Source organism: Bos mutus, chromosome 10 (genome assembly GCF_027580195.1).
Source record: "Bos mutus isolate GX-2022 chromosome 10, NWIPB_WYAK_1.1, whole genome shotgun sequence".
NCBI lineage: Eukaryota > Metazoa > Chordata > Mammalia > Artiodactyla > Bovidae > Bos > Bos mutus.
The window spans coordinates 24,027,399-24,044,782 of NC_091626.1; the positions used below are offsets into that span (position 1 = coordinate 24,027,399).

General features: G+C 54.1%; 1 protein-coding gene across 2 annotated transcripts in view; it reads right to left on the minus strand.

The window, feature by feature from the left end:
- PAPLN (papilin, proteoglycan like sulfated glycoprotein) overlaps nt 1–17,384 on the minus strand; it is a 43,302-nt gene extending 25,918 nt beyond the window's left edge. The window contains exons 1-5 of one of the 2 annotated variants that reach the window (XM_070377566.1): nt 17,256–17,384; nt 8,052–8,119; nt 2,028–2,143; nt 1,070–1,130; nt 633–735 (exon numbers count right to left, since the gene is read on the minus strand). In XM_070377566.1, coding sequence (XP_070233667.1) covers nt 633–735; nt 1,070–1,130; nt 2,028–2,143; nt 8,052–8,119; nt 17,256–17,340 — 433 coding nt within the window. In that variant the 5' untranslated portion in view covers nt 17,341–17,384. Of the gene's footprint in view, nt 1–632; nt 736–1,069; nt 1,131–2,027; nt 2,144–8,051; nt 8,120–9,891; nt 9,982–17,255 lie in introns of those variants that run through there. The other variant, XM_070377567.1, reaches the window with a different exon arrangement.

The window sequence follows — 17,384 nt, forward strand, 5'->3', positions numbered from 1 at the left end:
CACACCAAGCCCCCAGGCAGCCCAGCCTGCAGTTTGCCCAAATTTGGGCACAGGTCTCAACCCCACCCCACCCCCACCCCCTCAGCCCACCCGGAGACTCCTGCCAGTGAGGAAGGCTTCAGGGAGCAGGCCAAACAAAAGAAGGCTCAAAACTGCCCAGAACCGGCCAAGGCTTGGCCTGAAACACTGAATACCCAGGGGGAAGGATGGAAAAACCTCAAAATGGTCACCACCGTTGTGCCCTGCTGGGAGTACTGGAGGTTTTTTTTAAATGTATTTGAAAACGCGTCTAGAATATGGTGAGGGCTTCCCAGGTGGCTCGGCAGTAAAGAATCTGCCTGCCATGCAGAAGACGCAAGAGAGATCGGTTGGATCCCTGGGTCGGGAAGATTCCCTGGAATAGGAGGAAATAGCAGCCCACTCCAGTATTCTTGCCTCGAAAAGTTCCATGGGCAGAGCAGTCCATGGGGCCGCAAAGAATGGGACAGGACTGAAAGATTGAGCACCATAATATGGTAGTGAGAATTGCGAAACGCAAAGTCAATGTAGCAAAGAGATTCCCCAAAGAAGGGGCCCAGCGTAGGACAACGCAGGGTGGGGCAGCAGGGGCGCCCGAAGGACGGCGCACTTACCCCCGTAGTAGGGCAGCCACTTGTAGCGCCGCCCCTGGAACTCGTGGCTGTCAAACTCCGCGCACTGCTCCGCCCTGAAGTCGCGGGAGCCATCGGGACAGCTCTGTGGAGAGGAGGGGGCAAGGGAGGGGGCTTGTGGGTCCACCATTGGGGTCCACCGTCCCGCTGGACCCCGGGGAGGCCGGGCCCTGTTCCCCCAACCCCTGCTGCAGCTTCGGGGAGGCGGGGTTGCCCCCCCACCTGCCCCGCCCAGGGCTCCCGTGTGCCCCCCTCCAGGGGGCTTGGGGTAAGGAGGCGAAGGTATCCTTTCAGGCGGCGGGGTGAGGAAGTGACTGCCATGCACCCACGTGCGGGGGTGGGGGGCTTCCCAAGGCCAGTATGTCAGCTACGGAGGGGGTCCGGGGAGCTGTCCTCCACCCCCAGGGGCTGTACCTTACCTCCGTGCGGCAAGAGCGGTGGCTCCGGGTGGGACCCACGCAGCTGGAGCCCCCATCTCTCCTGCAGGGTGAGAGCACTGGAAAGGGCCAAACCCCCAGGACCCAGCACCTCGCCCCCTCATGGGTCTCTCCCACAGGGCCCCCCCACCCCGACCCCCAGCTGCGGTGGAGCTACCCGGTGAGCACTGCTGGGCCAGAGGGGTGGCAGGAGAGGAGGGGGCTCCCAAATCCCCTTAGGCAGGTATAGTGAGCCCTGTGTTCAGACCTGGGAGAAGCCCCACCCAGAAGGCTAACTAGCCTAGAGCTTGGCTAACTAGGGGCCACTCTACCTCTTAAAGCATATTCCCAGAGAAGACTCAAATTCTGTCCTTGGAGATGCAATATATACCCACTTGGTAAAGTTATTCTGCCATTTAAGAGGAGTAAATGTGGGTAAGACACTTAGAATAGTATCTTCTCTCTGCCTCTTCAGGCAAAGTTTTCAGGAACCGTTAAACCCCCGATAGGCAGAGCATCACCACCCCTTCTTTTGCGCCCTATGGTACTCGTCAGAGTGCAGGGCACGCAGCAGCAGCTTAATAAGTCACTTAGAGTGAGAAACATCTATACTTGAAGAAGGGGCTGACGGCAGAGAAACTGCACACATTAGGAATTTTTGAGGATTATTCGTTAATTCAACAAGAATTCATTACACCTGCCGGCACTGCTGGAGAAGCTAGGGACTCAGGGGTGGATGAAGCAGGAATGGCACCAGCTCCCTGAAATAAGGCTGTCGTTGCAATCAGAGTGTCAGTATGCGGAAATGACTCAATTTCAAGTTCTCCACTGATGCTGCTCCCAGAACAAATCTGTCGTGTGGTAGGTTTTGCCCTTGTGGCCCTGGCACTGGCCCAGGACACCCAGCCGCTCCCCCGCGCCTGCTCTCTCTTAACAAGCTGGCCCATCCCCGCCTTCCTACCTCTGGGTGTAGCAAGGACGCTCCCGGAAGCTGACGCCCCCTCCACAGGTCCGGCTGCAGGGGCTCCAGTTACCCCAGGAGCCCCAGGTGTCACTCTGCCGCCTCACCTGGGGAGCCTGGAGGAGGACACGCTCAGCAGTGGGAGTCAGCGCTTGGAGCCCCCACAGGAGTGCTCAGGGCTGCCCTGACACCCCCAGCCTTGGAGCATTGCCCTCCCCTGCAAGGAGGCTGAGACGGTGTCTCCTAGAGCTGAGCCTTCAGGACTGCACCTCCCCCAGGCACCCCAACATCCTCATTTGTGGAATAAGCCAGCTTTCACCATAAGGAGCTGGGAGCCAACCCAGCCTCCCCATCCGTCAATGCCGCCTCCACCAGCAGCCCCTATGTGCCCAGTACAGCAGGCAAGCTGCGGGCAGAGAGCTCTTCCCTGATCGTGTCTGACCATGACGTCCCCTGGCTGGGCAGAGTTTGGTCTGAGAACCAGGATGTCTAGCATACTCTTGAATGGAACCCCCGGAGCAGCAAAGCATGCCCTCCCAGGAGGAAGACATAAAAGCGCAGGAGGAACGGCATGTCATCAGGTAGGATGGGCTCCAGGTGTGCGGGGAATGCCGTCCACCTGAAGCGCCATGTTTTTGTAGCTCTGGCCTAGTCAGAACTTAATCTAATCATGTGCATGTGTGCGTGTTAGGATGGGGTGGTGATTCCTTCCTGCCAAGCTGTGGCAGGGGCCCCCAGGAGTCCCCCAGTGTCTATCCTCCCCTTCTCCCACTAAGAGAACCCTTGACTCCTAGCTGGATAGCTGGCTGCCCTCCCACCCAAGTTCGTTTCCCAGGTTTCCCGCAGCCAGCCACAGCTATGTCACTAAATTCTTGTCAGTGAGATGTACGTGAAAGGTGCTGGGTGGCAGCCTTCCTTGTGGCTCAGCTAGTAAAGAATCTGCCCCCAATGCGGGAGACCTGGGTTCAATCCCTGGGTTGGGAAGATCCCTTGGAGAAGGGAAAGGCTACTCACTCCAGTATTCTGGCCTGGAGAATTCCATGCATTGCATAAACAGTCCATGGGGTCACAAAGAGTCAGACACGACTGAGCGAGATTTTCTTTCCTAGCAGTCTCCAGTACAGGCATATTTCAGAGATATTGTAGGCTTGGTTCCACCAAAATAGAGCAAATATTGTGATAAAGCAGATCACACAGCTTTGGGGATTTCCCAGTACATGTGAAAGTTCTTTGTACTATACTAGAATCTGTTAAGTGTGCAATAGCATTAAAAATAATGTATGTACCTCAATTAAAAAGTACTTTATTGCTAAACAAATGATAGCCATCACCCAAACTTTCAGCAAGTTGTAATCTTTTCACAGTGGTAGCATCAGAGATCATTAATCAAACATCCCCATAACAAACATAATAATGATTTAAAAGTTTAAATATTTTGAGAGTTTCAAAAATGTGACAAAGTGAGCAAATGCTATTGGAAAAATGACATTGATAGACTTTCTCAACACAGCATTACTACAAACCTTCAGTTTGTTTAAAAAAAAAATGCACTAGCTGCAAAGCACAGTAAAGCCTAATAAAACAGAGTGCCTGTAATCTCCTTAAGGGATAGCTTGCGTGTTCATTTGTCCTTTTTCTTAGTCCTCCTATACGCCTTCCTGCTGGTTGGAAATCAGATGTGATGGCTGGAATTGGAGCAGCCTTTGAAACTCTGTGGTAATTTAGGAACAGAAGTTTTGAACACTGAAGCAAAGGTACAAGAATCCTGGAGCCCTTGGTGAGACAGAACATCCCTAGGTTTCTGACCATGCATGTCTATGAGAGAGAGGAATCAGGTCTTTTTTTGTTGAAGGACTGTCATTTGGGACTCTAACAGGAAAATAATCCTAATGGATACAGGTTCCCACCAGAAGGATCTGGAACCCTGCAGCTGACTTCAGAAGTCCACATGCTACCCCCATATTCTCTCATTTACTCCACAGAACAACCTGACCATCCTGGTGCATGCAAAAGAGGTGCAGAAAGAGAGGGAGCCACAGGAACAAGTGGACACAACAGCAGCTTGGCTTCACTCCAGGCCTCTGCTCTTGTACCAGGTTCCCACCAACCTCACCTGGGGAACCAAGGGGGACACTGGATGAGGCTTGAGGAGTTGGACGGGTGTTAGACTTGCTTTCTTGCTGGGAGGCAAAATGTGGATTGGAAGTATGTCCTGTTTGTTTGAAGGGGACTTTATCTTAGGGCGTCACAACATAATAATCTCTAGAGGAAAAAATCCCTGCCATTTTCCCTAGAAGAACTCAAGTTCTCATGCGGAAAAGCAAACTGTTCCTCACGTAGTGAGCCTCCTGCCACCACCCAGGATCTCGGGTGAGGATGGAGGTTTGCGCATGCGCAGATTACGCCCAGCGCTCTTCTAGCGCCCCGGTGGCAAACATCTAGTTATCCTTGGTTTATAACAAAACCATGAACCCTGAATCAGAACAACTCACACACGTTTGCTGAACCACATACAAAACCAAGAAGGAAGGGCCAACTAGATCAAAGTCTGAGCTTTCACTCTTCAAATCATTTACCCTTCATTTCTAAGTGGGCCAGATCTCCGAGCTTCTAAAAACCAGGACATACAAGTGTTCCATGAAATTTAAACTGAAATTTACTTGATCAGCTCCTATTTTAAAGGGGAAGGTATTGAGTGTTGGGGGTAGAGGGTGACTTTCCAGGGATGATAAGCACCTCCCCCCAGACTCATCACTGTGAAAAGTGAAAGTGTTGGTCGCTCAGTCCTGTCTGACTCAGTGCGATCCCATAGACTGTAGCCCACCAGGCTCCCCTGTCCATGGGATTCTCCAGGCAAGAATACTGGAGTGGGGAGTATTCAGCACGTTCAGCCAGGAGCAGCACAGACGCATCTCATTTCTCTGTAATTACCCAAACCACAAGCGGCATGATGGTGTGAAGCCAGAATGAGCTGGGCTGGTCCACCCTCACCTGGGCCTGTCCTCACCTGCCTCCTGCCGCCCTCCGCACCCCACCAGCTCCTCCTCCAACCCCTACCTGGGCAACTCAGGAAGCCCCCTTTCCTGTCGCACTGTTCCCCTGGGATCACCTGCCCAACGTGCTGGGGTGGGAGTGGGAACAGAGCAGAAGCAAGGAGACTGGAAGACCCCTTGTGAAACCTCCCCTGACCAACATGGGGCAGGGGGCAGTGAGAGGTGTGATGCGTTATTCCTCCTTAATCGACTATTCATTCTGCTCAAGCTGACCCCTGTCAGCACTGAGAATGATCCTGTGAAAGGTTGGGGATGGTGGGGAGGGGGTCCCGCCACAGCTAGAATCAGCCTGGGTCATGGAGGGGGAGTCCTGCCCCCAGTTACAACCAGTCTGGGCTATGGAGTGGGGGTGGGTCTCACCCCCAGCTACAACCAGCCTGGGCTATGGGGGGGTCCCAGCCCCAGTTACGACCAGGCTGGGCTATGGGGGAGTAGGTATTGCACCCAGCCAGAACCAGCCTGGGCCATGGGGCAGTCCCACCCCCAGCTATAACCTGCCTGGGCCATGGAGGAGGGTATTGCACTCAGCTAGAACCAGCCTGCCGGAGAAGGCAATGGCACCCCACTCCAGTACTCTTGCCTGGAAAATCCCATGGACGGAGGAGCCTGGTAGGCTGCAGTCCATGGGGTCGCTAAGTCAAAGACTGAGCGACTTCACTTTCACTTTTCACTTTCATACATTGGAGAAGGAAATGGCAACCCACTCCAGTGTTCTTGCCTGGAGAATCCCAGGGAAGGTTGAGCCTGATGGGCTGTCGTCTTTGGGGTCGCACAGAGTCGGACACGACTGAATCGAGTTGGCAGCAGCAGCAGAACCAGCCTGGGCCACACCCTCCTCCAGACAGTGGAGTGGATAAGGGGAGGTCCCAGCCCCACGTACCCAGGTGTTTCTAAGGGAGAAAGCGCCTAACAGACCCCAGGTTACTTCAGATCCCTCATTTCCCTGCATGGAACCTGTGTGTGGGCGTCATTACTCTCCAATTTAAAGGGATCTAAGATCTGATGATCTGCTTAGCGACACACAGCTGCTAGGTGGTGGCTCTGAGTTTCATCTCAGTGTCCTGACTGTCACCACGCCCCCCAACCTGAGCTGCGACCTCAGTGCCGCCTGTGGCAAGGCCCTCAGGGTGTGGCACTGAGGAGGCAAGGGCCATGGGGTAGCAGAGGTGAGCTGGGGACACCGGAAGGTGGTGGAGAGAACGTGAGGAAGGGGGCTCTAGCCCACTCTGTGCTCTGACTGAGGCCCATGCTAAACCCGCTCCCCCCTGCTGACTCCCACCCCGGCCTTCCCGCTGGCTGGAGGAGGACTTCTCAGGTTTCACTCACATTTCCACAGAGACAGCATCACCCTGCCCCTCTCCCAAAGCAGTGAACAGTGTGGGTCCGTTCTCAGGGGCCCTCCTGCGGGGCTCAGGAGGCAGGGCTGTGAGCCTCCCCAGTGGAGCCCTCTCCAGGGGTGGATGGAATCTGTGCCCTCCATCCTGCTGGGCAGGAGCAGCTCCAGGAACACGCCCCGCTTGGCACACAGTCCCCTCCCCCAAGGTGGGGCCTGTGATCTAGAAGATTCCCTGTACCTCCTTGGAACCCAGGTAGGTTCTCCAGGAAGCCTTGTCCCTCAGGCCCCTGGTAATGAAACAGTTACTGTGATCACCAGTTGCCTTCCTGTATCCACTCTCTGAATTTTCACTAATATGGTAGCCACTAACCACATGAGGCTGTTTAAATTCATGTTCATTAAAATCAAATAAGGGCTTCCCTGGTGGTCCAGTGGTTAAGGATCTGCCTGCCCAATGCAGGGGACACTGTCTCAATCCCTGATCTGGGAAGATTCCACATGCCGCAGCTGAGCCCGAGTGCCACAGCTACTGAAGCCTGTGCGCCCTGGAGCCCGTGCTCAGCAATGAAAGACACCGCAATGAGAAGCTCATGCATGGCAAGTAGAGAGTAGCATGCACGTAGCAACAAAGACTCAGCCCAGTTAAAAATAATTTTAAAAATCAAATAAGATTCAGTTCCTCGGAGAAGGCAATGGCACCCCACTCCAGTACTCTTGCCTGGAAAATCCCATGGACGGAGGAGCCTGGTAGGCTGCAGTCCATGGGGTCGCAAAGAGTCAGACACGACTGAGCAACTTCACTTTCACTTTTCACTTTCATGCATTGGAGAAGGAAATGGCAACCCACTCCAGTGTTCTTGCCTGGAGAATCCCAGGGACGGCGGAGCCTGGTGGGCTGCCGTCTATGGGGTCGCACAGAGTTGGACACGACTGAAGCGACTTAGCAGCAGCAGCAGCAACAACAAAGACTCAGCCCAGTTAAAAATAATTTTAAAAATCAAATAAGATTCAGTTCCTCAGTTGTACTGACCACATGTCATGTGCTCAGTAACCACATGAACCCAGTGGCTATCTTACTGGACAGCACAGATGCAGAGCATTTCCATCATCTCAGACGGTTCTATTGGACAGCCCCGCTCTAGATGCTAACCCCAGGGGCAGTGGAGGATGGGCCTGGCAGCCCAAACCTCTAGGTCCGAATAGCCCCCATTGAGAGGCAGCAGAGTTTGGTCAATAGGCAGGTGGCAGACATCTGGTAGGATGGCCATTTGGCCCTGCTCCTTGGCTGGTGCCAGTAGGGACCCCTCTTCCTTCCAGTGATAGACCATCCCTCCCGACCTCCGCAGCATTAGCAGCGCGCCCAGAACCTTCTGAAGGAGGGGTGGGGCTGCTGGGAAATTGCCAATTCTGCGAACTGTGCCCCAAAGCCAGACAGGAAGTTCTGGGCACCAGAGGTTGCAAGGTCCCACCCGTCTTTGAAGGCTGAGAGGGTTCGCCTCTTCCCGCCCCACCATCCAGACAGTGGCTTTCTCTTGGGGATGGCGCCGCAGCCACTGGCTCCAGCCGTCGGGGGCTCCGACCCGCGGCGACCCTGGGCGGGGGTCGGGGGGGAGCGGGAGGAAGGGTCGCACTCACCGAGGACCCAGGCGCGGGGGGCAGCAGCAGGGGCAGCAGCAGCAGCAGCAGCCGCATCTCGGCCTGGCCTGCGGGAGAGGCGGGGATTGGAGCGGGCGGGGCAGGGACGAGGCGCCGCCCCACCCATCTAAGCCCCGCGCTCCCCGCCGGCTCCCGGGCCAGCACGGATGTGGCGGTCCATCCCTCCCCCGCAGGGTGCCCACAGGTGACCCGGACACCCGCAGAGGGACTGGAGGGGACGCCGCGGAGCGGAGGCGGCGCAGCGGAGGCTCCTATACAGTGAGGGAGGGCAGGCCCGTCTACAACTGGCTTCTAAAAGTTCAAGAGTAACTTCTTTCAGGGTTTCAGAGGGAAGAAAGGAGAGCAATTAAAAACACTGGTTAAAAGTCGAGAGTTCAGATTCAAAACCATCAGACTCACTGTTTTCATTCACCAAGAGATCCTTTTTTAAAAGCCATTACATCACTTGTTTTAAAACTCGTAAATAAAGACGTTTTTTAAAAGTCTCTGCAGGTACTTAAAAACGTAAATACTTTGAAAATGCTGATTGTATCTTACTTTAAACCCAAGGCAGCATTTCTCTGCTCCGGAGAAGCTCCACAAGCAGCCTCCCTAAGCCGGTGCGTGGGGGTGTGGGTGTGTAAAGTGAGTGCAGTATGTGCATGTGTGCAGTGTCCTGTTTGTGTGTACAAAATGCCTGTGTGGTGTGGCGTGTGCGAGTGCAGTATGCACTGAGAGTGCAGTCTGGTGCGTGTGCGCAGTATGTGTGCAAGTGTGTACATGCCACCCTGCTGGAGAATGACATACACAATGTGCCCCTTTCAGGAGAAAAGATTAAGCAAGTACTGACTTGTATGCTTAAGTTTTAAAATCTGTAACTCCACCATGGTTCTCTTTAATTTTTCCTAAGCATAAAATGACTTCAGTTTACAAGAATAAAACAGAGCGTACTAAGCCAAGTTCAGCCAAATATAAACTGGCACATCTATGCTGCGTTAATTTAGTATTAAGAGTGATTCACATAGGCATCATTTTCACTGCAAACCAGGGGTCCCCGGGGCTGGCGGGGTGAGGGGTGGCGGCCCGGCCTGGGCTTGCGACCCCTCGTGGAAAAGCCGCGCGCACGAGGGGAAGCCCGGGTGCCTGGGGAGCCTCGTGCTAGGGCTAACGACGGAGATGCTGCTTCTCTGAAATAGAAGTCCTTCGCGGGGCGGGGACGAACGCAGCTAAAGGAGAGACAGCAGGGAGGACAGGAGAAAAAACAGTCTCAAGGAGAAAAGTTGCTACTGGGAGCGCCGGATGTCTAGGGTCCCCGCGCGCCCTTCCCGGTCCCCACGCGAGGATGTCCCCTGCGCCCGCCCCGCGGGGGAACCGGCCCGCTGCAGCCCCCGAGGCGGAGAGAGGCGGCTTCCGACGTGAGGAGCCGGGCCAGCACTCGGCTCGGGCGCTCCAGGGCCACAGCCTAGGCAGCACCAAGGAAGAGGAGCGCGCGGTCTCCGGGACCCTGTGCTCCGGAACGGCTTTCGACGGAGGGAAGGGCAGAGGAGGCGGGAGGGTTGGCGTGGGCCGCCCGGGGTTGCGTCTGTTTCAGCCCGGCCCTCTGCCCTCTGAGGCTCCGAGGTTTCCTTTTCGCTTGCGACCTCCCCCATCCCGGCCCTCGGGCCCTCGGCGCGGAGCGGTGACCCGGCTCCGCTCCAGCGAAGAGCGGGAGGCAGGTCTCCTCCCAGGACCCCCACTTCCTCCGACACTGCTCTCCCAGGGAGCCGGGGCGGGCAAATTCCTGCTGCAGCCCAGAGGTGAGCCGCCCCGGGCCCTCGGGTCCTGTTCCTCCGCCTCCTACCTGTCTCCAGGAGCCTCGGGCGCGAAGGGCCCGCGGGACCGCTCCGTCGGTGCCCGCCCCGCCCAGTTGGGAGGTCGGCCCGGTTGCCTGGAACGCCGGCGGAGGCTGGGCTTCCTCCCCGCCCATCTCCTCCTCATCCAGCTCTGCTGTCGTCCATCCCCGGTGACCTGCGATGCCCAGGGTCTCCGCCCCTTTGGGTCTGTGCCAAGGCTTGGTTTGCCCTTCATATTTGGTGCTGGCACCAGTCCCATTTCCCCTGCACCCAAGTCTTCCGGTCTGTGCCATCCTTCCTCTGCACCCACCTTAAACAACACAGCTCTCTGTGCAGCTGCCTGCTTGTCTTCTACCCCTGAATTCTATGCTTCCGCAGGACTCAGTTTCTCCACACACAAGCCGCTGCTTCCTACCTCTCAGCCACCATTTCCCACTGCCTCTGACCTGGCAAACTCCTACTCATCCCTCAAGATCCGCCTAACATCATCCTCTCTAGAAGCTTCCCCACACCACCTCAGGCAGCTGGTGGCCCCCTGCTTCCGCAATCTCCACCTCCGTCTGCTGCAGTTCTCTAACACCCTGCAGGCTCGGACTCTTCCTAAGTCATCTCTGAGGTCCCTGACGGTAGAGCGTGCATGCATCCCTGTCACCTGTGTTCACAGCACTAGTTGGGATCAAGGTAGGAGCTAATTTTCCTTCCTAGTTGTCTTTCTTAACCAAGGCACTCTGTCTTGTCTGCCATCTCTGTCTCGGAAACTGGAAATCACCTATCCTCAGAAAACTAGCCCTTATCCTGGGACACGCTGGAGGTGAGGCGATCACGAGGTTGGCTCCTTTCCCCTCATCCTCTTCTGCCTGCAGCCCCTTTCCTAGCCCAGCTGTTGGTCATTTCCCCCCCGGCCTCCTGAGGAGCAGGGAAAAATCACCAGTGGGGAGCTTACCCCCTCTTCAGACCTGCAGCTCCGGCAACTCATCTCCCTGGACCATCACGGATGCTCAGACAAAATGCTTAGTAAAACATAAGCATGCTAAATTTGGCCCATTACTTACCTATCACTGAAGAGAGGAGATGCAGCAGCTGTGCCACTGGGGCCCCCTGGGGACTTGTGTGAATTCTTACACAAAGCTTGGCAGAGAAAAGGAAGTGGGATTACCCCCAAATCTCTCTAGAAAAGGAAAAATCGTTTCTCTTATTCAAAAAGCCCCACTCCCTGCCTGCCTCAGCCAGGAATTTTCTGAGCTTGGTCAAAGGTCCCTGTAAAGTGAGAGGCAGCTGCTTCTCTTCTGTGGGGGGTGGGCAGTCAAAGCACCTTCCTGATGTGTTTCTGGTTTTCCTCTCTGATCCCTTCTTCTCAGAAGCCCAAGTTTCTTACCCCACACCTCAGCTGCAAAGGAGACCCTTTGCTGGGGAGGTAGGTCCCTGGACCCACCAGCGGGGCTCTGGCTGTTACTGGTTAGGGCAAGTACTTGCCTTTAAGCCTCATGTTCTACCACCGCAGAGGGACTTGGTGACCACAGGGCCCAGCACACACAGTCCTCGTTCAATAAAAAGAACTGTGTGCACAAAAACGTGGTGGTTTAGAAAGAAGATTCCAGAAAAAAAGTGTAAGGCCTCTCCCCTAGTAACCACCCCCACCCCCACCCTGATCCTGTGTCATCCCCTGGGTTGCAGCCTGGGGTGGCAGAAGGAGGTCTGCCTCTCACTGTGGGTGAACTCAGGCAAGTCATGTCACCTCCTTAAGTCTCAATTGCTCACTTGAGCCTCACGTGGAGGGTGGCAGAGAAGGGAAGTAACTGGCTTCTATAAAGCTGCTACTAGGTACTCAGTACGGAGAAGGCAATGGCACCCCACTCCAGTACTCTTGCCTGGAAAATCCCATGGACGGAGGAGCCTGGTAGGCTGCAGTCCATGGGGTCGCTAAGAGTCGGACACGACTGAGCGACTTCACTTTCCCTTTTCACTTTCATGCATTGGAGAAGGAAATGGCAACCCACTCCAGTGTTCTTGCCTGGAGAATCCCAGGGACGGGGGAGCCTGATGGGCTGCTGTTTATGGGGTCGCACAGAGTCGGACACGACTGAAGTGACTTAGCAGCAGCAGCAGGTGCTCAGTAAGAGGGTGTTCCTTCTGCCCCTGCTCCCTCCACCTCTATCCTGGATTCCCTACATCTTGGTCATTCTTGTAGATTGCAGATCCAGGGACACAACCCAGAAATGAATGGCCAGACCTCTCTGTGAGGCTGGGTTGGGATCGCAAGCAGGAGAGGAGGGAGATGGCAAAACCCCAAGAGCTCCTGGGATGCACCTCCTCCAGGAAGCCTTCCTTCCACCCACCTGCACTCCCATGATGCAGGGTTGGCCTTAGCACTGTGAACAACTGCAGTGACATATCTGTCTCTCCTCGTCCCTCTAAGCTGTGAACTTTGCAAGGGCAGGGGTCTGTGTTTTTCATCTTTGGACCCTGCACCAGGGCTCCGTAGTGCTCATTCAGAGAGTGGTGCAGGAACCACGGTTGACTGACCACCTCCTGCTGCCATACCTCAGGTCTACACCACTCTCTGAAGGCTCTCTTTGCCCCGTCCCTTTCTGTTTATCTTTGCTGCATTTCTCCCAGTAGATGTCTTGTGCATCTCACCTGACCTGACACACAGGGCTCTTGATTACAAACCACAGAAAAGGACATAGCTAACTGGAAAAAGTTCTTCAGAGGAAAGACACTGGGAGCTCATAGACTTGACAAGAAGCTGGAGAATCAGCACAGAAATGGGTTGGAATCACAGAAGTGGTCACAGATCATGGTTAGGACATCCCACTGGACACTTGACTGCTGCCACCGCCACTTTTAGGCAACACAGACCCTCGTTGCCCCCAGAAAAAGCCCCGAATGGTCCTTGCAGACTCTAGCCCCAACAGGAGCATGCCAGCACCCCGACTTCCAGAACCTGGAAAACAAGACTTGGCAGGTCCCCCAGATGGGAGTTCAGGCGCTGGGTTAGCCCAGAGAACAAATGTGGCACCAGCGCTCGGTTAACCTGAACTTAGAACAATGCTTCTCTCCTTTCTGCTCTTTTGGGTGGTGGTTTATTAATTTACTCATTCCTTGAATGCCTGAGTGCCTACTCTGCTGGAAGCTGGGGAGAATGAACATCTAGTGTTGATAAACATTTAACCACCAGCTCCCTGGAGGACAAAAAGCACTGCTTTGTAGCCTTGATCTGTTTCCATGGTGTGAACACCCCATGGCTATTTTCAAGCTACTGAGGCAGTGTCGCTAAACATAGGGTTGCAGTGTCAACTCTCCCAAGCCACGGGCGCCAACACACAGACTGTCCAGCCCTTGGGGAGTTCACCTTCCAGTGAAAGTGAGCGTGTCCAACTCTTTGGGACCCCATGGACTATAGAGTCCATGGAATTCTCCAGGCCAGAATACTGGAGTGGGTAGCCTTTCCCTTCTCCCAACCCAGGGATCAAACCCAGGTCTCCCGCATTGTGGGAGGATTCTTTACCAGCTGAGCCACAAGGGAAGCCCTACCTTCTAGTAGGGCACTGCCTTCTACCCTTGTGTGTTACCTTACAATAAAACAAATCTTACAACTTGAATATTCAAATATTTCCACTATAAAAGTCACAACCAGACTTCCCTGGTGGTCCAGTGGTTAAAAATCTGACTACCAATGCAAGAAACATGGGTTTGATCCCTGGTCCAGGAAGATCCCAGATGCCACAGGGCAACTAAGCCTGTGCACCACAACTCCTGAAGCCTGAGCCCTCTAGAGCCCACAAGCCACAATGAGAAAAGCCACCACAATGAGAAGCCTGTGCGCTGCAACTAGAGTAGCCCTACTCACTACGACTAGAGAAAGCCCACACTCAGCAGTGAAGACCCATCACAGCCAAAACAAAACACAGCACAACCTATGCTACAGCCCACCCGGAATCCAAAAGGAGAAAAGAACACTTCACATTTGAGGATTTTTCTGTCTCGACTTCTCCCTACCCTCCAACACATGTATCCATTTCCCTTGCTAGAGTCATTCAAAGTTGGGGGGTGGGAAGGAGAATGTTCAAACCCTTAAGTGCCAGTCTGCACCCACTCCACCCCCCAAGCCCACCCCACCCTGGTCCGTGGGAGTGAGATGTGAGACGGACAACGCTTACTGTGGCTGACAGGGGCTGATACACAGCCTGGCCTTGGAAGGGAGTTGTATCCTCAGAGCAGGGACAGAATTACTGGTTCCCCGACCCTTCCACTAACCCAAGGGCCATCCAGAGACAAAGAGCTGAATTCCTGGGACGTCCTTCCGTGCCCTGGAGCCTGAATCCAGGTCCTGGGACATGGACCCAGGGGGAGGTTGAGGCCTTATGAAGACTCTGGGGTGTGGGCAGGACACTGCCCGGGGTGGAAGAGACCCGAGAGCAACAAAAAGGAGGAAGAGAAGTTTTCCAGAAAATTTGTTCTGACTGGCTCCCACACAGCTGCTCTGTTCTCAAGATCTCATCCTCTTCCTTCCACATGGACACACACACACTGCAAGAATCTGGGCTACAGTCACCTCCAGAGAAGCCACTTGCCTGAACTTCTGGAGAAGTGCAGGGAGCTGGTGTGAGGAGACCCCCTCGCCCACCGTCTGCTTCCTGAGGGGGAGGGGCTCTGGCCCCGGCCCCTAAAAAGCCAATGTGGGCTTCGGTGTGGGGCCAGGCCCCAGGGCACAGGCCTGGAGGGTCCCTCCAGCCTCTTATAGGTGGCCCGGCCTCTGGAGCACAGCTGGTGTCTCGTGGCTGAGCAGGGTGGCCTCGGTGCCTTAGTCGTTGCAGAGAGAGGGCGAGGGGTATCATTCTCTGGGTGTGGTCCCGATGTGGGCTGGGCCTTCCCTGCTCTGTGCCTGCTGTCCCTGTGGGCTGCCAGGGAGGGGTCCTGAATTGGGACCCCCAGAGGCCAGCAGCTAAGACTCCTGAAATCCTCTCCCCTTGGTCACTCTCCACTTCTCTCCCAGGGCACTTCTCACCTCCTCTGCTGCTTCAGCTGCTGTATTTGGATGATTCTCACCCAGAAACTGAGTGATGTCCGTGCCTTGTGCCAAAGTCAGAGAAGCAGCGCCCTGCAATTCAGAAACAGCCTTTCTAACACTCAACTTATCGAAGGGAAAGTAATAACTTTTATCTTCTTGCTGTGCTTCTCTAACCAGTACATTTCAGACCTGTTACCCTGGACTCCTCTTTCAGAGTATAATGCTATTTAAAGATAAGGGGTAGTGTGGTTACTTATGTATTAAAATAGGCACACAGACATACACGTGGATTAAGCTTGAGAATATGATGCTAAGTGAAATAAGCCAGAAACAAAAAGATAAACATCATGTGATTCCACTTCTATGAGTTACCTAGAGAAGGCACAGAGAAGGCAATGGCACCCCACTCCAGCACTCTTGCCTGGAAAATCCCATGGATGGAGGAGCCTGGTGGGCTGCAGTCCATGGGGTCGCTGAGTCGGACACGACTGAGCGACTTCACTTTCCCTTTTCACTTTCATGCATTGGAGAAGGAAATGGCAACCCACTCCAGTGTTCTTGCCTGGAGAATCCCAGGGACGGGGGAGCCTGATGGGCTGCCGTCTATGGGGTTGCACAGAGTCTGCACACGACTGAAGCGACTTAGCAGCAGCAGCTGCAGAGAAGGCAACTTCCCAGGTGGCGCTAGTGGCAAAGCAGCAGCCTGCCAAAGCAGGAGACTTAAGACACACGGGTTCCATCCCTGGGTCGGGAAGATTTCCCTGGAGACGGGCATGGCAACCCATTCCAGTATTCTTGCCTGGAGAAGCCAATGGACAGAGGAGCTTGGCGGGCTACAGTCCTTGGGGGTTACAGAGAGTCAGACACAACTGAAGCGACTGAGCACGCACACAGAGAAGGCAACTCATGGAGACAGGAAGTGGAATCGTGGTCACCAGGGGCTGGGGGGAGGAGTGGGGGAGGAATACGGAGTTAGTGCCTAACAGATACAGTTTCAGTTTAGCAAGATGAAGAGTCCTGGAGATGGATGGTGGTGATGGTTGCACAACATTTTGAGTATAAATTTTGAATTTAAATACCACTGAAGGGACTTGCAGGGGGCTTGGGTTCAACTCCTGGGCAGAAAACTAGATCCCACATACTGCAACGAAGAGTTCGACTGCTGCAACTAACCCCCAGCACAGCCAAACAAACAAATATTTTTTTAAGAAAAGATGAAAGGAGTTCCCTGGTGGCCTAGTGGTTAGGATTCTGGGCTTTCATTGCTGTGGGCCGGGTTCAATCTCTGGTTAGGGAACTGAGATCCTATAAGCCAAATAGGATTTTTGCAGCTCGGCCAAAAAAAAAAAAAATTAAGATGGTAAATTTTATGTCATGGGTGTTTTACCAGAATAAAACAACAAAATGCATCGGGAAATAAAACTAAAACTTTGATTTTCTTAAAACTCTGGAGACATTGCTGCCTGTGGCTGCCACTCTGGGCTGTGCCCTAGACCTGCAGGTCCCTCAAGATCCTCTGTTGCTTGAGCAACTTTAGTTAGAAAATTTGAGAAAACTTGCCTGCATTTTACAGGAGAGAAACCAGAGGCGCAGAGCGGTGCTCCAATTTACAGTGCCCTCGTTTTGGAGGTAAGCAGCACAGGCCTTGGCACCAGAACTGCCAGGGCAGGGGCAGCCTCTCCCACTTTCTGGCCGTGTGTGTTTGTGACCGTTATTCATCTTTTCGAAGTTTCCATTCTCTCACCTGTGAAATGCGGATAGCCCTACTCACCGGTGAGATGAGGAGGCCCGAGACAATGCTTGTCATGGGCCCTGCGGAGGGTCTGGGCACGTCAATAGTAAATGCTCCATGGACATTGGTTTTATGGGGCAAGTACGTTTCTCTGGGGCTTTTTGTGTGTGTTGAATGAGGGATAAGAAGTATCAAGAACCACACTGTGCTTTACTCCTCCTGCATTCAATGTGGTGACACTGACCGAGGACAAACCCATACATTTCTCAAGATGTCACAAATGTGCCCTGGGGGAGGAATCCTGTTTGGATTCAACCCCGACCACCTATTTATAAATACTGGGTCTTTTAAGCGGATGAGGCCAGCTGACCTCAGGCTTCAGAATCTCCAGCACAGCCTTATAAACAAAGGCAAAAGTGGTTCATGTTTCTTCTTACTTAAAACACATTTCCACACATGTGTCTTGTTTATGTATCATCCTGCATGGAAATCCCCTCCTGTGGACCCCTAATCCACCCATTACCTCACTTATTCAGCAAACGTTTACTGAGTCACTTCTAGGAGCCCCAGATGGGTGGGTGAATGCATGCACTCAGCTCCCTCTTACGTCGGCCAGCTCATCCCCTTACCTGGGGCGTGGGAGGGTTTGAGCAGCTGGAAGGCACACCTCTGTGGTCCAAGTGAAGGTGCCCACATTGGTTTGCTCAGAGGCATCAGGAGTGCATGAGACAGTTTCCTCTGCTGGCTTCCCTGTCCCA